Raw genomic sequence first — 20464 nt, 5'->3', positions numbered from 1 at the left:
AGGTGTCGGCGGGTATGTGAAAAGGTTGGATATGTGAAGAAGTACTGTATAGAAACTTACAGTAATACCATATACTGCACTGAGTGAGGGTGGTTAATTGGTCACGGTGGATATGTGATGGTCACATATGCGACGTTGGACTGCATGAGACATTACCTTCAACAATATGTCTTTCTCTTGTTGCCAACTCAAACATTATCTGAGAAAGTATTGGATAGCTTACCACCATGTGCTCAGTATGGTAATTGATTAAATAATACGCATGTTAATGGATGTTTGCTACTCAGCAAACGCATTTATTAAAAGCTGATCCTGAATTTGGAAGCTCTGCTCTAATCCTCTAATTTTTGCAGAATCATTGAGATGCAGTGCCCTGGAAATGTGCTACCAATTTGTATTTACTTCAGTATCGTAACAGCTGTCTAATATGTAATTTAAAATTATGTGGGCAGTGTTGCATTATGCTGATTGTTTTTCATGTTATCTAAAATATTGCACCACCGTAATAGTTCAGTGCCCATTGAAGAAACACAACTGAATAACGCAGTTTAAGATCCTCTAAGACAAACACCTATTATAAGATCAATCGGAATGCACCAGGCCTTGTCAGGTCCCTTAAGCTAGTCAGGTTTTGGCCTGGATAGTGATTGGATAAGTGGCCACAGTGCACATACAGGTTGTCATAGGGCTGCACTGATGCAGGTTAGGTTGCGAAAAAAAACAAATCCAATGCTCCCAACCTTTACCATGTGCACTGACCATCTCGGTGAAGTATGGTCAAATAAAAGACCTGCATAGTCACCCAGCAGTGGATCGACAAAGGGCGCTTTGAGACTCTTTGAGACTCTTTGAGACTCTTTGTGAAAGGCACCTTATAAGTGCAAAGTATTATTATTACTACGACTACACGTACGCATCACGCACACATAAAGGGTGCATTATGAGGTATACATAATCGTGCCCAGTGTTTAGACCCAGCCCATTACATTTTCAATGCTGGCACCTTTGAACCAAACAATGAGATTAATCCCAGTTCTCAGCCGGGGCTGGACAAGCACGGACATGACAAAACATGATATGCTTCTCGGTGCATTGTGTGTCAACCTTCACTTTGACATACGCTTATTTCTGTGGAAAAGCCGCAGAGTATAAAATGCACTCGTTGTTTTTGAATGAATTGCAGTACAGTATGTATATAAATTATCTAACATTCCTGAAAACTCAAACCATATTTCAGGTTTTTTATTATACATCACAGACTCGTTGGCTGCTTATTTTATTTATAAATCAGTAGTTATTGTGAAGTACAATGCAATACAATGTATCGCTACACATGCATCAAATCTTGCATGTAAGAATCGATGCATTTACAAAATATACAACTTATATGTAAATGAGAGTATAATGTTACATGTTGGATAATACAGTAACCAAAACCAAATTTGACTACAAATGCAAAAATAAATATTTAAACCGAATTGTAATCCCATTTTGTGACATTTTATTGCATCACCAGGAGGAGGAAGGGGCACGGGGAGGGGTAAATCGTAAAATGCGTAAAACCAATAAACAAGTGGTTGTCATTTAGTTAGAGTCATTTAGAAAGTATGGCTCTATTCGTTTAAACCGCATAACCCTGGCACTGAAGCCATAGGAGTGTTTTTTTACACTTAAGCCAAAGACAAGAACCGCACTGCCAAAACATGTGGGTACGTAATGTGAGGCATCTCACCGTAGAGTGCGATCTGCAACTATAAGCCATCCATTGACTCTGCCCTTCTTTCCCCTAAATATGGGTGATTGCGCCACACAGCCACTTACACTGTGTATTTTTTCTGTTATCAGATAATAGTGTGTGGCCTTCATCTAGCAGTGGAAAGACAAAGCGCCGTACATTATTTTGCTTGTTAATTATTCAAAGGTGATAATGGTGCAGCACCACTGCTAAAGCATTCGTTTTTATTTGATGTGCAGTGGTGAATATCTCTATCATAATACAGTTATTGATTTGATATATACATTTGTAGATCATAGCCATACAACTTCAGCAAGGGGTTTCCCTTTATTGGTATAAAGGACGGTAGGCATCTAACGATGCACCAATTGATTAAAAAACAATTATGATTCCCAACCCTTTATCGATACACTGTTGGATGAAGGCCTTCTCGTGCCATGTCGGTCATGAGTTTATGGCTTGGTGAAAGGTGGTTCAGATATCACATGCTAATGGTGATCGCCGTGGTCGGGTATATATCAACACATGCTGGTGTAACGCGTGAACAGTCGCCATGACCCGGCACGGCGTGGCGAGATCCTCATCCAGCAGTATATTGAGAAGGGCTGTAACCTTCAAAATGTACAATATATTGCGTGTAACAATTGTCTTTTCTAAATGTATACGTTGTAATGCAATTGGTTCATGTGGCCCTTGCAGCCACTAGAGCCATGACATTCAGCGCATGGTCAGGAACGATAAAGTTGTCCCTGAATTGAATCGCGACCTTGAATCGTGCCAGTTCATAAAATCACGATGGGGTGGCAAATCGTTTCATGTCCCGAAGGAAATGTGCCCAAATAATAATGAACAGAGATAGCTTCATAGTGTTCCAATCCCTACTTGCTCAGACAGAGGTATTGAATTTCACACTCCCATGTTTCACCCTACCAGACTATTGGAAACACAGATTCCTTGGAGATGAGTGTAGTGAGATGAGAGTGTGACTATGTTATAGGTGTAACATTTTACGCCTCTGCTTGAGTCATGAGCATTTAAACAAGTGTACTAGAGATGTCTGCAATAAATGTACTGTTTGTTCTCATGTCAACATTAATTAATGATTGCATTGGCCGTAGTGATTTATATAACCACGAAAGCTTCGCTGGAGGATCTCGCTACGATGGAATGTTGGGTAAATTCATTTATCAATGTTTGACGTGGAAGTAAACTGGAATACCTGGAGAAAATCCATATCTACAAATTAAAAAAACTTCCGCACAGATTCAATCCATAGAGAGAAGCAAAAAGTTAAATCTGCACGTGGACTAAGCCCATTGCTTATTCCCATCTAGCAATATCGCAGCCCACTGCCTCATACCTACAACACTTATTATGCACTAGTAATTCATTTAAAGCACTCATCCCACCTTAGCTTCTATGATATCTGAGAAGATTCAGCGCATTCAGTGTGATTTGGTTGTAAGCAATGAAAGTCATCGCTTAACATCACAGTGTAGCCTATTTGTGGTTTCCTTTAGAAGCATGATAATTAAATGCGTGCCTTAAGTCGATCAAATGTTTTGTTATATGTTAGAAATAAGTTAGAGAACCAAGCAGTGAATGTTGTAAGCCATCATAGTCGGTATAGCCATCTCTTGGTGACATCACTTGTTTAATGCAAGGTGTGGCTTTTGGAGAACACATCACACTGTGTCTTAGAGCAACCCTTGACAAGCAATCATTTGAAATGTGAAACACAGAACATGCTGCGAGCAGCTTCAGGCCAATCATTAAATGGGAGTGAATGAATGTGAGATTGATAAACAACATTGAAAGTTTTACACATTCATTTTTTCCTGCTTAGCAACCACCACAATGGTTGTCTGTGATTACTGCCTCGTACGCTTTCATGGTTTTAGTGTCCCACACAATGAAATGTCATACAGTGATGTGGGGCAGTGCTGTAAATCTTTCGGATGCTCAATTAGAAAGGTTAGTACATCACATTACTCTTAGTTAAGACATGAATAAATGTACTAACAACGCTAAGAGGTCATCGTGGTCAAGGCCACTGATGCCACCACACCTCACCATCGCTTCCTTCCTTCTCGTAGATCTTTGAAAATGTGACTTGAGGTGGCCAAGTGTTTCGGATAGCCAAGTGTTGAGCTGATACCGCTGACAACCATGGTTTTAATCCAGGCAACGACCCATGATAAAACTGGGTCTTCAAGATAAACAAGTTAATAGTCTCCGCCTGGTCACCATTGGCTCCACAAAAATAATTCCAGCTATAATAATTAACAATATTAGTTTGACTGTCATGCAATCTAATTGCAGAGCATAATGACAAAGTGTACGACCTATCGTGTGAAGAGTAAAGCAACTTGAATGATTTTTCATAAGAGGAAATATGGAACATCTCTTTAATGAAACATTCCCTCACACACAGCATGTGCTGCTCTGTGAGATTCTTGAATAGATTGTTTTTCGAGCACAATTGGAATAAACTTTGAAAAAAAGTTATATACTGACATTTAGACAGTCAATACAAATCGGTCCTTGCTATCGTTACATCAATGGGACGTTCACGTGATCAGTTGGCATACTGACAAAAGCAATCAATGTTTGTTTGTTGAATGGTTTGTTCCATTTAGCCAGTTACCCAGCTAGTTTACAAGGGAGATTTATGGCGCATCAACACAGAGCAAAGAACATCAACGTGATCCGTACAGAAGAACAGGCAACAATGGTACAGACAGGCATAGTGACGTGGCCATATGTCAAAGCCAAGAGGCTGTGGTTGATGTGGGCAGGTGTTGTTGGAAATAAAAAAAAGCTCCAGCAATGTGCGGAGAGGTGGTAACTTGAGAGATCGCCGGCACTCATCTGTTCGCCGCGGTATGGCAAGCGGCCACTCGGCCGCTCCGGGGGCAACTCACCCTCGGCAACGCCCAATCGGGAACGTTTTTCAGTGCCGGCTACCAACACATTCCCTGTGTTGTTAATGCAAATGCCACCAGTGCATTTGGACGACACGTATAAGCCGGTGAAGTGAAATGTACGATGGCAAGAGGGGACAGCGCGACAGGAAGGATTTTGGCTCGAGTCGGTGTGTTCCAAGCGGGAGGAGCTCTGTCTGTTTGTAGGATTGGCAATGTTGGACTCTTTTTTTACTTTGATTGGAGCTGTCCGCGGCACAAATGGAAAATCACATCGGCCAAAAATGTGTTTGTTTACTGGTTTATAAATTACTGTTTATTTTACTTTTTTCAGTAAACATGTCTTGTTTTATTGTATGCCACGATTCATGTTTAATTTGCTAAATGAATGCCTGTGCATTCCAAAATCTCTGTATATGCAACATTTGCAATGTCATTTTACACACGTGGGCATGCAAATAATACTCCAGTTAATTATCTTTTAAAAACTCAACATCACATACTCTTTAATTACCTAATCAAAACTGAGAGACCAAACTTATAAGCTGAGTGGTGGATAACTATATTTTAGGACATCGTTGTCCACGTGATCTACTGCCAGTGGCACTTGATGTCAACAAATCCAACCCTAAATGGTGTTTGTGTAATGGCTCGTCGAATCGTATCTTGACAAGTAACTGTTAGTGTAATCCTCTCATCCGGTAGTAAGAATGGAATTTGATTAGTTGATGTTATTGGCCAGAATGTTGCACAACAGTGCATAATGAGTTTTGGCCACTGTTTTTGTGTTGACAATTCCCTGTCATTTGGAGGAAGCGCTAGAAGCAATAACATCTGGTAAACTAGGGGAATTTGTTTGGTAGGCCTGGCTCTGCTTTAGATGAGACCCCGTCATCCCCAGTTTAGAGGTAGCTTGCTTAAACAAATGATGCTGGTTGATGTAAATATGGAAAGGCCAATTGTCTGATATACCAACAAATACTATAAATTGTTTGTTCGTTTCTCAATCTGCTTGTCCAGTTGAGGGTTGCATGTGGCAATAAGGAACTAAGGTCGATTTATTTTATGACATTCCAGAAGTTCAGTATGGAAAACTTCTAAAGACAAAAAACAGTGTTGTTGAAACCACATTTGTGTTGACAGAAAGAACATTTTTTTACTTGGAATTTTTAAAGAAAGTGTGAATTGTAGCATCGTGGTGTGTCCTAACCTTTAGTCTGCAGTGGCAAAACTGCCTTTTGCATGGTATAAATATTTGGCCTTTTCCTTGCAAACAGTGAGCAATAAGAACATTGCGCAGAGAAATGTACTACTAAAATCAAATTCTACATCACGGAAAGCCATACTTAAAGCCCATTGAAGGTGAATACAAAGGCCTTAAGTGATCTTAAAGGTCTCGGATTAGGTCACGCATAAAAGCTCCGAATGTAAGGTGAAAGTTGAATGACATCAACAAGACATCACTGACATTCCGTACACTCAATAGTGTAAGTCAGTCAGATGTATGGCGCTCTCAGCGATATTACAGGAAAAAAACATTGCGCGGCACATTGCGAAGATGAGAGAGAGAGAGCCTTAACCCCGAACTGTATGCATATCCATCGGTTGGCTTGTTTGCATCTATTTGTTCTGGAACCGGTGGTTTCCAGGAAGTCCTCTCTTTCCTGTCTCTACAGTCTTGGCCTTGGCCAGGACAATGGACTGCTCTGTTATAGCACGGTTCGGCCTTTGTGCCGATTGTTCTCCCTGGCTTTTGGTGGACAAGAAAGCGTACACGTGTGAGATAAAAAAATTTTTTGGCAGAAACAGACATGACAGCATCATGGAAATATCGAAAGAGTGTGAGTGGAATGGAAATCAGATGTGCTGCATGTTGAAGGGTGAATATAATTTTAGTGCGTGGTAGCTTCCTTTAGCAATAACAAGAACATTAATTAGAATTTATAGCAAGGTGTGGTGTTTACTGTGAGTCATCCCTTGTTACTGTCTGGTTGAAATAACAAGTCGCAAAATGCAGCTCAAAACTACTTTTATTTCATGAGTTCAAATATAAAGAGTCTCAGATGTTTTGGTCTTTTTCCCAATGTTGCTGGCAGTACATGATCGTAAGATATGTTTTTATCAGTGGCCTTTTAAGCTTTACACTACAGAGGGTGCATTTCTCCACACAACGTGCTATGAGATTTGTGTTTGTCTCATGATCGTGAAACCACTATTTTCACGATGAGATCTGTAATGTACCCAAATTTAGTGAAAAATCGATTAATGATAATTTTTTATGCATTTATTTATTTTTTATTCATCAGATGTTGCCTGGATTTAAGCCCAGTATTTAAGCTGTGCTGGCTCGTTGCTCTGACTTTTGAACTAACCAACCACCCATATGGGAGTGAAAGTAATTTGTGCTAAGTATTCACATTGGCAAAGAGACCCAGCATTCTTTATTATTTTCAAAGTTAAAATAGGTCTTGTGTTGAATCCCTACCATGTGTTTGTCTACTTGAGAATGTGTTCGAATACATTCTCAGATAGAGTTCTGATAACTTCTGGTGGCATTTTGGGAAATCGAAGCTAAGTGTTGCTGACTTCCTGCACCGCCACTTGTAACAGAGCTCCACTTGCTCGGCGGTGATCATATTGCTTCAGTCTGAAGAAACAGATGGTAGTTATTAAATCAGCTAGACTCTTTGCTTTGCATGAGCAGTCTGGTTTATTGAGGCCTCTCTTGATACTTGTCAGTGGTCAACATACATCAGGTGTTGAGCTCTTGAATCCTGGCTATCATCTTTCCAGATGCTCTTGCTAATCTTTTGGACTTTCCAAGCAGTTCCGATGAACATTAATGCACTTTTTTTCGTGACATAAATCCAATGGAAAGAATGTTGACCTAATTTCATAAGACTAGCGTATTTCTGTCCACATACTTGCGAGCGTGTAATAAAATCTATTGACCAATTATCATTCAACTGACAAACAATTCACATTTTTGAGCCATTGCCCTTTCCAAGTAAGGAAAAAAACCCTACAAGCAAGAACAGTGCATACATAATCTGTGTGTTCGACTTGGCTCTCGACTGACTCGAATTGTAAGCATCCAGTAATTAATTGCAAAGATGTGAATGTATGATGCATGTTTTCTTGTTGCTGCCGCCGTGTGTGTATGTGTTACTTCAGTGTATGGTGAGCGGTAGTGTTGCGCTTGGCGCGCTGTGCTACGAGCCCGGCGACCTGAGTTTACTTCCCGCTCACGGCAAACATTGTTGACAATCATCTGAAACGGCCCTGGACCTCCCCTAGGTTGACTCGGCATTAAATGAGTATCTGGTGCGATGTGTAAAAAAAAAACCTCGCCACTGGGGAGACTAAGGCAACCAGGCGTGATGCTGGCCACCCACCCCCTCGTCGGCCACAGTGGCCAGCCTTCATAGGTGCTCGCTAACAGCACTTGGTCCATCAGTTCATCATCAGGATGATGTCGTCGTTTTGTTATTTTATTTGAACCTATCTACGTGACTTTACCGAAAGACCCAAAGTATATGAATTCCTGCAGTCACGAAAGCTTTAAGTCAAGATTTAGTCTCTAAGGTTTAAAATCTAAATTGAAAACGAATATCTTTGGAACTCATCTTCTTGGTTCTTTCGGTAAAGTCACGTAGAAGGGAAATAATAAAATAATAAAAATAAAACATAATAAAATAATTCTGACGACGTTTCGGCCACAACGCAAGCAGCCGTCCTCAGGTGAAGACCAGGTCTGTCAGGGAGACAGCGTCTGAATGCGTTGTGGCCGAAACGTCGTGAGAATTATTAAATTATGTTTTATTTTTATTATTTTATTATTTCCCTTCTACGTGACTTTACCGAAAGAACCAAGAAGATGAATCCCTGCAGTCATGAAAGCTTTAAATCGAAATCTTTGGAACTATTTTTTGTGTTAAGTTTGTCCCCCCCCCCACCTCCGATTAGCGTGGTTGGCTATGTATGGTGCGAAAGAAGTTCAGCATGCATAAATCGAGGGGATCTTTGTCTTTGTTGCTTCAGTGTGCGGGTGCGACTTGGCCCAGAATGGCTTCTTCATGAAGAGCGGCGAGTACCTCTGCACACATGACTACCAGCAGCAGCACGGCACCCGCTGCACAGGCTGTGGGGACTTTGTGGAGGGGGAAGTGGTGACGGCCCTCGGCAAGACCTACCACCCGCAGTGCTTCGTGTGCGCCGTGTGCAGGTAAGCTACCCGGCATGTTCCATTGACTTGTAGAAGTTGGCTGAGAAGAAGTGTAAGTAGGGTGCTATGGTATGGCAAGCTTTATCCTACTTTGCCGTGTTTCTCAATCGTTTAGTTTTCATAATCCGTGGTGCAGCTCTCTGTGATTGTAGCCTGTTTTGTTCCAGTTTGTTAATAGTTTCTCCTATTTTCTTCCAATGTTGGTAATGGTGTTATGTCATGAGACAAAGCCTTTTTTCTTTGGAACTTTACAGCTTACAGTGCACCACTGCATCAGAATGCCCCTCAGGAGATGGCGTCAACATAACTATTACCAAGGTCACTTAAAATGTCCACAATTGGGTCATGACTTCGATATTCCCATGTCAGTCAAAGCAAAATGTTAAAAGCTCAGTGTTGGAATTTAACCAATTAAGTGAAAAAACACATTTTATTGATGTTTTTTTTTGTACTCTAATGTGTGACCAAGCTGAGACCATCAACCCATCTTATTAATCAGCATCTGCTCTCGATTCGATCCCAGGATCTCAACGGTGCCTGCTCAGTTCTGACTCCTGAGCCACCTGGGAAACTCTTGGCTTATTTTAAACTTCATTGGAAAAGATAGATAATTAGGAAAACTGTAGCTGCACCATGGGGAGTTAAAAAGATTGGAGCTTGAGAAACTCTTGCAGTGGGTGGCTGAAAACAAGGCGGCAGTAGAGCGTGCGAGAGATGTAGGTATATTTAGATAAATAATGCAAGAATGTCCAGCCAGCAATGCTTTTAAAGAGCAGTGATTTTTTTTTACGGTCTCGTAAGTGTATTTATTGTAAACGCCACACTCCCTTCCTCTTCCTTTCTGGGTCCCCTCCCATAACCAAAGGAAGTGTTTGACTAATAAGACATATCCATGTTCATTTATTTTTTGTTTAATTCCCGGGCAGTGATGCATGTCCACCTAGGGTACAATAAATTGCTGATTACACAGACACTAAAGCCTAATTTTTGAACTCATGTTGGTTTCACCTTGTGACCGCATTGTAAACAATGGTTTTTATGTTCCACTATCTTATTGCAACAACAGTTGTTTAACTTCCTTACAACCTGTATGGTGATGTCATTTTGTGTCCTGCTGTAATATTTTATTTTACTGGTATTAATCACTGTGTACATTTTTATTTCTTTGGGGAATTTCCATTCGGTAGTGCAAGGGCAAACAATGTTTGCTTTGTTTTTCTTGTAAATATGTTGTCTTCTTGTGAGAGATGTATTTAGACATGACACACCATACACATAGGCGCGCTCTCCATGTTATCAGGTATCTACAGTCTCCTCGAGCTTGAGTGGACTTTCGGCTCGGTGGCCTGGCTGTATAGTCTTGTGCTTGGCATTAGCCCATGAGCTCAGTGGGTTGGTCGGTGCCACCTGGGGTGGCAAATGTTACGAGTGTCCACCATGGGCAAAAAGCTTCGTAAGCACACCATTTGTTTTATAAACACATTTTCTATTTATTTTCATACTTCGTAGATGTTTAATATGGTTGGTTTTTTGTTCTAAATTTATATTCTCTGTCAAACATACTGGCGCCCTACTTAAATAAACATTTTCCATAGAAACACCATGGTGATCTTGCTATCGACATATTTGTGATCTAGAGATAACATTCTCCAAATATATAATTGCTAGCATATGCCACCGTGAAGGGTACCGATAAGCCATTTTTTGCCCAAGGGTACAAGAGCTTTATTGCACCTGAAGGGGAAAAGCCGTGCACGAGATGATGGAATAGCCTGTGCTTTCTAAATGGGCATTTGAATTGGCATAACTACTACCTTTAACGCAGACTGATAAGTGCTCCATAATTGATGTAGCTTTACATATTCTTTCCACTTCTAATGGAAAAAATAAAACCACACTTCAGGAAGAGAACAGAACTGTCAAACATGTCGTGTTATCGTAATACATTATTTATAGTTAGCTTGAGTATTACCACTCAGAAAACTAATGTATGGCCCCATTGCATTTCCTTAACAATGGAGTAGGCTGCTATGATCAACGATCTCACTTCCTAGTGATAACATTACACTGCCCTATTTTGAAGGCCCACCCTTTCTTTATTCCTGCTCTGTGTTTTGATATTCAATTTGTACTTTCCACGTAGAATTATGTGTTTTTCTGGAAAAAAATGAAACATTTCAAGACGCAAACTTTTTGCAGACGATCATAACAGCTTTTTGGAAACTCTTTCCATGCTCGCGAGTTTTTTTTCTTTATTGCTTGCACACATTTTAAGATGTAGGTTTAAAAAATAACTTGTTATTTTTACTTCCATAGCATGATAATATTATTTTACAGCATTTTGTCAATCCGCTGCTGGGTGAACGCCTCCCTATGCCATGTCGGTCATGGGGATTTTCTTGCCCATGCTTCACCACACGCTTGTCTGTGTGGCTTTGTGAAGGGTGTCACCCAGGACCGGTTGAGATGTCACTTGCAATTGATGTTTTCTGTGGCCAGGAATCAAAACTCAAGTCACTGGGTTCATAGTGCAGCATGCTAACCACGACACTATCACTCATTCCGTAGGTTATAATGCTGTAATTTGTTATCTGAAAATAGATCTCTTTCAAAGAAAGCAAATGTTCAGTAGTATTTTGTACTATTTTGTAAAAAAAGATAACTCCTCTAACCAGAGGTGTGGACTCGAGTCATGTGACTTGGACTCGAGTCAGACTCGAGTCATGAATTTGATGACTTGCGACTCGACTTGGACTTGCATAACAATGACTTTGTCCCACCTATGAGATGTGGACTCGAGTCATGTGACTTGGACTCGAGTCAGACTCGAGTCATGAATTTGATGACTTGCGACTCGACTTGGACTTGCATAACAATGACTTTGTCCCACCTCTGCCTCTAACAGTGCAGCATGAAAAAAACAGTGGCAGAAAGTTATTTATGCAGCACTGTGTTTGTCGTTTTGCAGTCTGGCTTTATTATTAATAATATTAATAAAATATGTATTATGGATTTATATTTTACTCGACAACCGAAAAAAATCCATTGATAATGATACAGATAACAGATTTTCTTTCTCATAATAATTTGTTGAACGGATACAGCAAACATATCAAAGTGATGTGTGTCCCACACGCAGCTTCCCACTTCTAGCCCCGCCCACTCCCCCCCCCCCCGAGCCGCACTTCTCCCCCTAGTGCTTGCCCCCCCCCTCTCTATCTCTGCCCCCCCCCTCTCTCTCCCCTCTTGCCCCTCCCCCTTTCTTGCCTATTTGACCTCTTGCCACGGCAGCTCTCTCGCCCACTTCAGCAGTTTTCTTGCTGTGGTTATCTCGCCTGATGAAGATTGCTTGTGTTGCGATCGAAACGTCGTGATTTATTTTATTTTATTCCTACCTACGTGACTTTACCAAAAGAACCAAAGAGAATTTGGATTCCTGCAGTCACGAAAGCTTCAAATCAAGATTGATATGTATGGTTGTTAATATTACCGGGAATCCCGGCCTATATTTTATTTAGACAGACAATTTCAATCCTGCTCTATTCAAAATATCTCTGTAAATAAAATATTGACAGGTGACCTCTTACCTTGCAATTTCATGAGTATAATGTTACTCATGAGACTTGCTTCATATACTGTATTTATGAAAGTGCATGCTTGTGGATCGTATGTATGTATGCATGTTAAACTTTTTTCACACGTACGTAGCCAACTGTGCTAATTGGAGGTGCGGGGGAAGGACAACACACTAAACAAAAAAAGCAGTTCTAATGAAATTAGTTTGTAATCTTGATTTAAAAGTGCATAGCTCCAGTGGCTCCCTCATATCAGAAGGAAGAGCATTCCAGATGGCCGCAGAAGCGCGTCTGAAAGTGCGCGATGCAGTGCCCATCTTTTGTTCGATGGTTAGCCAAAAGCCGCTGTGAGGATGACTGGAGTTCGTGTAATGGTTTTTGCTCCTTAACGAGATCAGCAATGTGTTGTGGTTCTTTTGTGGCAAGCACTTTGTGTGTAATAGAAGCCATTTACATGAACAACTTGCAGGGCCTTGCGTGTGGGTGAAAATATATAAATAACAAAACGCCATCATCAACGAAACTGAAAATATTGGTAACAATTAGTTCATATAATTTTCTCAAGCGCATTTTAACAATATTAATTATATACTATGACACAGTTTGGTTTTCACCACTGTGCTCCTCTGCCACCATCTGGTTCGTGTTATTATTGCAGATTATATTGTTGAAGCTGGTGTACAAATCATGGACTGTGATTTAAATTAACATTTCTCATTTTCACCTAATATAACAAAAAAATATACGTTTGGATCTATATGTACACCTATATTGTAACAGCCAATTAAAATTGGTTTGAGTTTATCCTTAAGGAAAACTAAATAACAATGAATTTGAATACGTATAAAGAGATAAGTGGAATAAAATTTAGATGCATTATAACCCACTCGGCTTGTAACCTTTCATCGTTTTCTTTTTATTCATGGTGGTGTGTAATTAGATTGGCCGTCTCATGCGATTACATCTACTCAATCCACTAATGAGTCGAACATCGCCTACACTCGGTGCTGTGTTTTTCAGGTGCCCTTTCCCAGCCGGGGACCGCGTGACCTTCAACGGGAAGGACTGCCTCTGCCAGCGCTGCATCCAGCCTGTCGCAACCAATGCCAAGGACATCGGTGCTTCCACCAGTAAGCGCTTGACCCACACTGCACAGCTGCTCAGCTGCTCAGCTGCCAAGGCCATCAATCAATGCACCTGCCATCATGCGAAAGCCAAAGCCATGTTTTTATTACAGATGCTAACATCCTGCCTGTGATGGATCTGCACTATTTTTGACAATATGTGCACATGTAAATCTTTCTTAATTGGTTTTGTCTTTTTTATTATTACTGAAAATATATAAGGTTGTGGCGTAATAGTCAGCACACCGGAGTGGCAATCTATAGTTCGTCGTTTGGTCGATCTCCCGACACGGGGAGTTGAAACAATGGGAAGATTCCTAAAATGCCCCCACCTCTGTCCGTCCCGAAATATAAATGGGTAGACGACAGTTAATTGCCAGGTTGCGTTTGGTGGGCTAAAGTGTACAAATGTGGGCACTCCGATCTCTTGCAAAACGTTTAGTTCAAATACCCTCTAGAGATTATATCTACAGCTCTCTCTAGTGGAGGACCTTCTGCCAGTAGTGGCATGCGCAAGTAATTTCCAGGATGCACCATTACCATTTTACCTTTAAACATGTATATACAGCAACTTCCTGTCAGTGGAAAATGGGAAATACACTTTTGTAAACGTTGTGTTGTTTTTTCCAGGTAAAATTCAAAACATACCGAGTAAGTAACGACGGTATGTCTATGAGCATGCCCATACTTCTGTAATTTGACTGTTCCATGAATGTTCTCCTCATGTTGGGGGATAACTGCATTATTGCATCCTGACATCATTATAGTGCATTAGCTTGACTAAAACAATCGCTTTACCATCGCCACCTGGAATGCCGCCAGCCATACTGCAGAGTAGAACTGCAACCACATTTTCATCAAACAAGCATTCTTTAAAACGCAAATCAAAGCCACAAGAAAATGATTGGAATTTGCGCCATTAGAATAACGACGGTGCAATGCAGCGGCAGCAGGCATTGCGTGAATAACTTCCCATGCCTTCATATTCAGTTTGGGAATGTGCAGGAAGTGCATGTTCAGGATGTGTGTGTGTGGCTACATCAAGTAAATCCCCTCCGGGGACAATATGGATGGAAAGGGGGTTATCTTGGTGTTCAGGGGCAAGCTCGTGATAAACAAGCGTGTGAGTATATGAAGCACAGCCCTAGTGTGTGTGTTGGTGGAAACTCTGAAGTCATTGTTTCCGAGCGCATTAGCTTTGTACAATAGCTGGATTTTTGTAGCGTGGAAGCACAACAATCGTTAACATGTTCATTAAGTATGAATCGTTGACATTTTCTCATGTAACAAATCTTTTACCCTACCTGCTTAATTTATATTTTTACCATACATGCTGTTGCGTGTGGCGCCTGCTAAGATTACCAGCTTTTTGTCGGATTTTTTGTGTAAGAACATCCAGATTAGTCAACTTCAGTCGTATTTACATTGACCGCATAATTGTTGTATTTTGTGAAATGTAGTTGGGCCAAAGTCATCTGAAAATCTTCAGTCTTGTGAAAAGACACTTATGTAATGTGTTAAGATGACCCTATCGTTGGTGTAAATTTTGTATTCAACTGTGAACTGTTATCCAGTATCACTGTGAGCTGCATTTAGGGTATCTTTTTAACAAGGTACTTTACAATGTACACTATTACGTGAAATTTATATTTAAGACAGTTTTCACAATTGGACAAGAGGAAATACATTTAATTTAATCGTCTGTTCTTGGTAGTTTTATCATCATGAGCCATAATCTGTCCACTGCTGGATGAAGGTTTCCCCACAGTGGAGGCACATGCCTGTAAATACAGAACTGCGGAGGCAAGGTTTGGTGGATCTAACGCAAATGTTGTGAAACCCCCTTCCCATGGTTATCGAGGTGTCGATTATTACCCTGTGTTGCCAGAAGGCAGTACAGCAATGGATTCGTTGCCAACAGTTTCCATCTGTACGGGGATAACATTGTCGCCACCTTACAAGCGCGGGTTTTCTCCGGGTGCTCCGGTTTCCTCCCATGTGTATAAACATGGATTAATTGGATGAAAACATGTTTGAATAAAAAAAAAACCCAATGCCCAAGACCCTCCTGAAAAAGAGTTCTCCGATTCGGCATGGCGCTCTCCTGGTTAAATCAGTAAATTCCAATGATGATTGCATTGCGGCAATCATTTATGATCCTGTGCAGCCGCAATCCATCTCGTTCCTGTGCATGAGCTAATTTTTTCACTCCCCTTTCCATGGTGGTCCATCCTAATGGCGGGTGGGGGGGGGTTATCCCTTGGCTGTAATTTCATCACCAGCCTTGTCGTTTGGCTATTGTTTGTTCTTGCAATGTGTCCTATTCACACACAGTTACTTTTATTAAGTCAACATTTTTTCTCAGATCCGCGTGTTCTTATTTGTGTTTCTCAATGTTATACGAAGCATGCATCTGTCCATGTATCTCGATGTACTTTTCAGTTTCACCTGTTTGATTATTCCACATTGTGTATGATAATGTGTGGCCATTGAGTGGTGCAGTTCTTCTCACTCTGTGCAATGAAACCGATGACCGATTCCTCAGTCCTCATGTAACAAACCTTTTACCCTCCCCACCCCTTGATATCTTCATTCAGCAGTGGATTGACAAATTGCTTTGAATGTATATGATTGTGAATGTGTATGCTGCATTCATTGAAAACATGAATAAAGCATTGGCCTACGCTGGCTGTAAACGAGATAGGAAATTCAGGAAGTATCAATGACATTGTTCATTGTTCATCCATTCCTTTGCGTGTTGCAGACTGCACTGGCTGTGGCAGTGACATCATGAACGGACAAGCCCTGCTGGCACTTGATAAACAGTGGCATCTTGGCTGCTTCAAATGCAAGACCTGCGGCAAGGTGCTCACGGGCGAGTACATCAGCAAGTGAGTGCCGCTGAGCCCTGAATCTCTTTCAACTGTGGGTGCTTTATGGTGTGAATGTTGCATGATAAACCAGCTAATGAAATATGTAAATCCTGAATGCAGAGTACAGTTGTTTAACCTGTCTTCTTCACATGCTATTCCTGTACTTTCTGAATTGTAAGAATGTATTTGTTTTAATCGTTTTTAACACTTTGGAACCTTCGGGTGAAAGTGTTTATGCTTTTCAGCTCTCCCCTTCCATAATTGTGGGGGAGGCACTATAACTTTTCCAAAGATGATCCAAATATGAACCAACTTGTAGTCTGCAGTTTTGTTGTAATTTTGCACTTACCCTATTGATCAAAGCGGTTCCCAAAACTTAGACGAACCAGAGAAAAAAAGCACTTAAAAATATTCAAATGCAATTTACCCTGACAGCTACCCGTTGTCTTACTGCTGATCAGAGACATCCAAAGACAAACACCTGTTTGGACAGTATTTAATCCTCTTTGCGGTTGCATGATTTCTTTCTAACTTGGTTTTTATGCGATGTCTGGACAGGGATGGCGTGCCATATTGTGAGCAGGACTACCAGAGCCAGTTTGGGATAAAGTGCGAGGAGTGCGGGAAGTTCATCACTGGGAAAGTGCTCGAGGTACGTGCCGAACTGGAGTCTGGTCTACACTGTTCCATACATAAGTAGGGGTTTTGTTCAAATAAAAATGTTGGTTTACCACCGCTATATCTACAGATTGCTAGTGGATTAGTCTCTATAGTCCCCAGACCAGTTTTTCAAAGTGGGTACAGCATTTCGCGAATGGGCAAATAGACAAAATGGTATATATGTATCCAGAGGCAGGCGTGATCACTTCCTCTCTTGTGAGGTTTACGAAACAAATTAAGAAACTCGGTTTTTACAAAAATTTAAACAACAAATCAACTGGCTTTACATTAACATGAGTAGTCTACAAAATAGCCAAGACTGTACCGGTGACCTTTGGCAATTTAAGAAACTCTTGGGCACCATTTGTAACATCTGGTGACCATTTACCATTGCAGAGTTAATTATCTGTGGAGCCGGTGATAATTACTGCAGAAGAGGAATGCTAGCCATAGGGACAGGGCATGGTTGTGCTCTATCGGTGAAAAGTAAAATGTTGCAAGAAAAGCCTCTTATCGAGGGAAACGAAGATCGCATGGAATGTCTAAACAAGCAAAACAGGTCACACATCTCAATGTTTCAGCAACCTGCAGGTTATAGATTATTTGGTTTACACTTGAAGGAAAGACTGGCTTACTTTGTCACAAAAGAAATACACGTTTAACTGAGCACAATCTCTGCTGTGCAGCTGCCTCTGTTCGTTCCTGTGTGAAGCCACTCCCCATGTAGCCATTGGCCACCCAAAATGAAGGTTTGCAGTTGGCTGCCCCACATGCATGCCGTGAGCAGTCACTCAAGCATCCAGCGTGACCTGTCTTTTGAGTTTAGGATAGGTGCCGTCTTTTTTGCTCATGCAGGAGAATTGGAGGTTTTATTTTGTTAAACCCAACAACGACAGCAGTGTTTAATTGTTTAGTGGCTTACAATTATAACTACGTGGTATTGTTGGTCTAGCTGCTTTCCTGGCCATTATGAAATACTTGGAGATGGTAAGTATATGTCTTGTTTTGCGATCGTGTTTAATATTTGCTTCTCATTTTATTTGGTTTACATTATGTGTGAATCACATTAAACAAAGGCTTGGTGAGATTGGACAATCACAGATGCAGTGAGATTAGTAATTATAATAATGATCAGCCCTTTGTCAATCCACTGCTGGTGTGGCCTGGAACTGTTTTTGTTGTTGTTTTGTTGCCTTGACCAAGCTTACATTTAGTGTAAAAAAAATCGTCAGAAATGTATGTACTTATGTAATTTGTACTTTTTACATTATATTTTTAAATTAAACTTTAGTTATATTCTTGGTTCTTTCGGTAAAGTCACGTAGAAGGGAAATAATAAAATAATACAAATATTAAACGAAAGCTTTAAATCAAAATTCAACTTTAGTTCTTGCTTACCTTTTCTATACCTTGCACTCCTATCGTTTTTGTATTAATGTTGTAACTATAAATAAATATTCTGATTATAAATTCTGTATCTCTCATGAGGGTTGCTAGACCATACTTTAATACACTGGTCACTGCGGGTTGTTGTAATGTAATAAAAATAACAGATCTTGGCATATTGTGGCAACTGAATTGACTCTCAGTGACAACATTAGAATGGCATGCTCGAGCTTCCCTGTTCTCTAGCCTTGCGTAAAACCCACAGGAACACGTGTTTCTTTCTTGCTTCAGCTAAACATGTTGTGTAAGTCTATAAACTTCCTTCTTTACAGAAGATATTTTTTGCAGCAACTAGAAACAGTAGAATACTTGTACCTTTTGGCAGTTATTTAAGGTGGATTGGGATCAAAATTATAAACAAAAGAGGCGAATACGAACAGGATGGAGTGGAGTGCTTTTGGAAAACAGAATGTGTTAATGTGTAGATGAATTTTGGCATCTCAGCACATTGTGGGATGGTGACGGTGTGATGTGAAGAGGGCATTCATCCAGCAGTGGATTGACCATGGCTGATAATATATTTGTTGCCCAGCTTACTTTTACCGTTTCCAGCTGTGTTGTTGCAAGATTGGCCCAGTTTGTTGGAAATTTTTGACATTTTCAAGCATTTAGTTACATAATGTATTGTTGGAATTTCATCAGCTGTAAAAAAAAAAGTTTTTTTTTAAGTTTATAGGACCCGTGATAAGCGAGACGTCTGGGTGGTGTATTTTGATACACTGCATGGCTAATGGGTGGAGAACGATCATGAATTTCAAATAATTGTTTTTAAACCGCAAAGAAAAATAACAAAAACATTTAAGCAGCCCCGTAATATTAGACACATAAAGTTGATTGCACGTTATTTAACACGTAGACTGCCACAGTGCAGATAAAACTATAAACATTTTCAGGTACAACAATTTTGCCTCCAATCTTTTGCTAATCTGGTATAAAAACAGTGTTACATTGTGGCACATAAGCAACACACAGGCGTGTATATTTTCCAGGCAATAATTAATTTTGCCTCGAAACCGGGTTGGCAAATTTCCCAATGAGAAATTCATTTTTAAAGGAACCGTGAATGATTGCACATTATTAAAGTGTGGGCTTTTACAACATTCGGAGATTGGCATAGGCAGGATGAATGCTCTTTGGAAATTGGTCGAGTGAGAGGAATACCCAAGCAAGGCCCCCCAAGGGTCAGCTGCTAAGGGTTACGGACTCCAGGGGATTTTATGTCAATTGACATATTTTTATGATGCAGCTGTCATTCCATGCATGTCTTTAAACACCCTAAACAACATTTTTGCAAATGGTTTTGGATAATTGGCATTTTACATATACTGTAGTCCTTTTATCAAGGCTATATAACTGTATTTATATGTTATTCTAAGAAATTATGTGTACCATGTGCAACATTTATCTTCGGAATATTTAAATTAACCTGTGATTTAATAGATGCTTTTAAACAGGATAACAACAATTTTGGAAATGGTTTAAAATGAATTGCATTTTGTATGTATGGTTCTGGTTATTTAAAAGCTATATTGTTTTTTTATGCCAAATTATTATATATAGGGGATTTTACATTGTAAAAAAACCTCGTATCTTAGTGATATTTAAATTTCACGTGAACAACTACAGATACATTAACGTGCATATCATGTCTAAATATTCATATTTACACCGGTATACAATTTCATTAACACAATAATGGATATCCACATTTCATGTTGGAAGAGGAGCTGAATAACAGGCATATTTTAATGAGCCACTGACTCGTGTGTGAGTGCAATGTCGGTCACAGTTGTCTTTCATTACCGATCCATATTACGATTCATCTCTACATGCAGATGCTCCTTTTATTTTAATATTTTGTTCGTCTTAGCTAGTAATCTATAGCTGGTATAGCTCTGTGAT

At 40.2% G+C, this 20464-nt stretch overlaps 1 protein-coding gene across 7 annotated transcripts in view; it reads left to right on the top strand.

Moving 5' to 3' along the window:
• Nucleotides 1-20464, top strand: part of LOC144935107 (actin-binding LIM protein 1-like) — a 92180-nt gene that overhangs the window by 47049 nt on the left and 24667 nt on the right. For 6 of the 7 annotated variants that reach the window (XM_078861515.1, XM_078861513.1, XM_078861514.1 and 3 more), the window contains 5 exons: nt 8701-8884; nt 13480-13589; nt 14214-14234; nt 16348-16474; nt 17015-17108. In XM_078861515.1, coding sequence (XP_078717641.1) covers nt 8701-8884; nt 13480-13589; nt 14214-14234; nt 16348-16474; nt 17015-17108 — 536 coding nt within the window. The remainder of the gene's footprint in view (nt 1-8700; nt 8885-13479; nt 13590-14213; nt 14235-16347; nt 16475-17014; nt 17109-20464) is intronic. The other variant, XM_078861511.1, reaches the window with a different exon arrangement.

This window comes from Lampetra fluviatilis, chromosome 12 (genome assembly GCF_964198595.1).
Source record: "Lampetra fluviatilis chromosome 12, kcLamFluv1.1, whole genome shotgun sequence".
Taxonomy (NCBI): Eukaryota; Metazoa; Chordata; class Hyperoartia; order Petromyzontiformes; family Petromyzontidae; genus Lampetra; species Lampetra fluviatilis.
The sequence above is the reverse complement of the archived record's forward strand: the minus strand, read 5'-3'. Positions and strand labels throughout refer to the sequence as shown.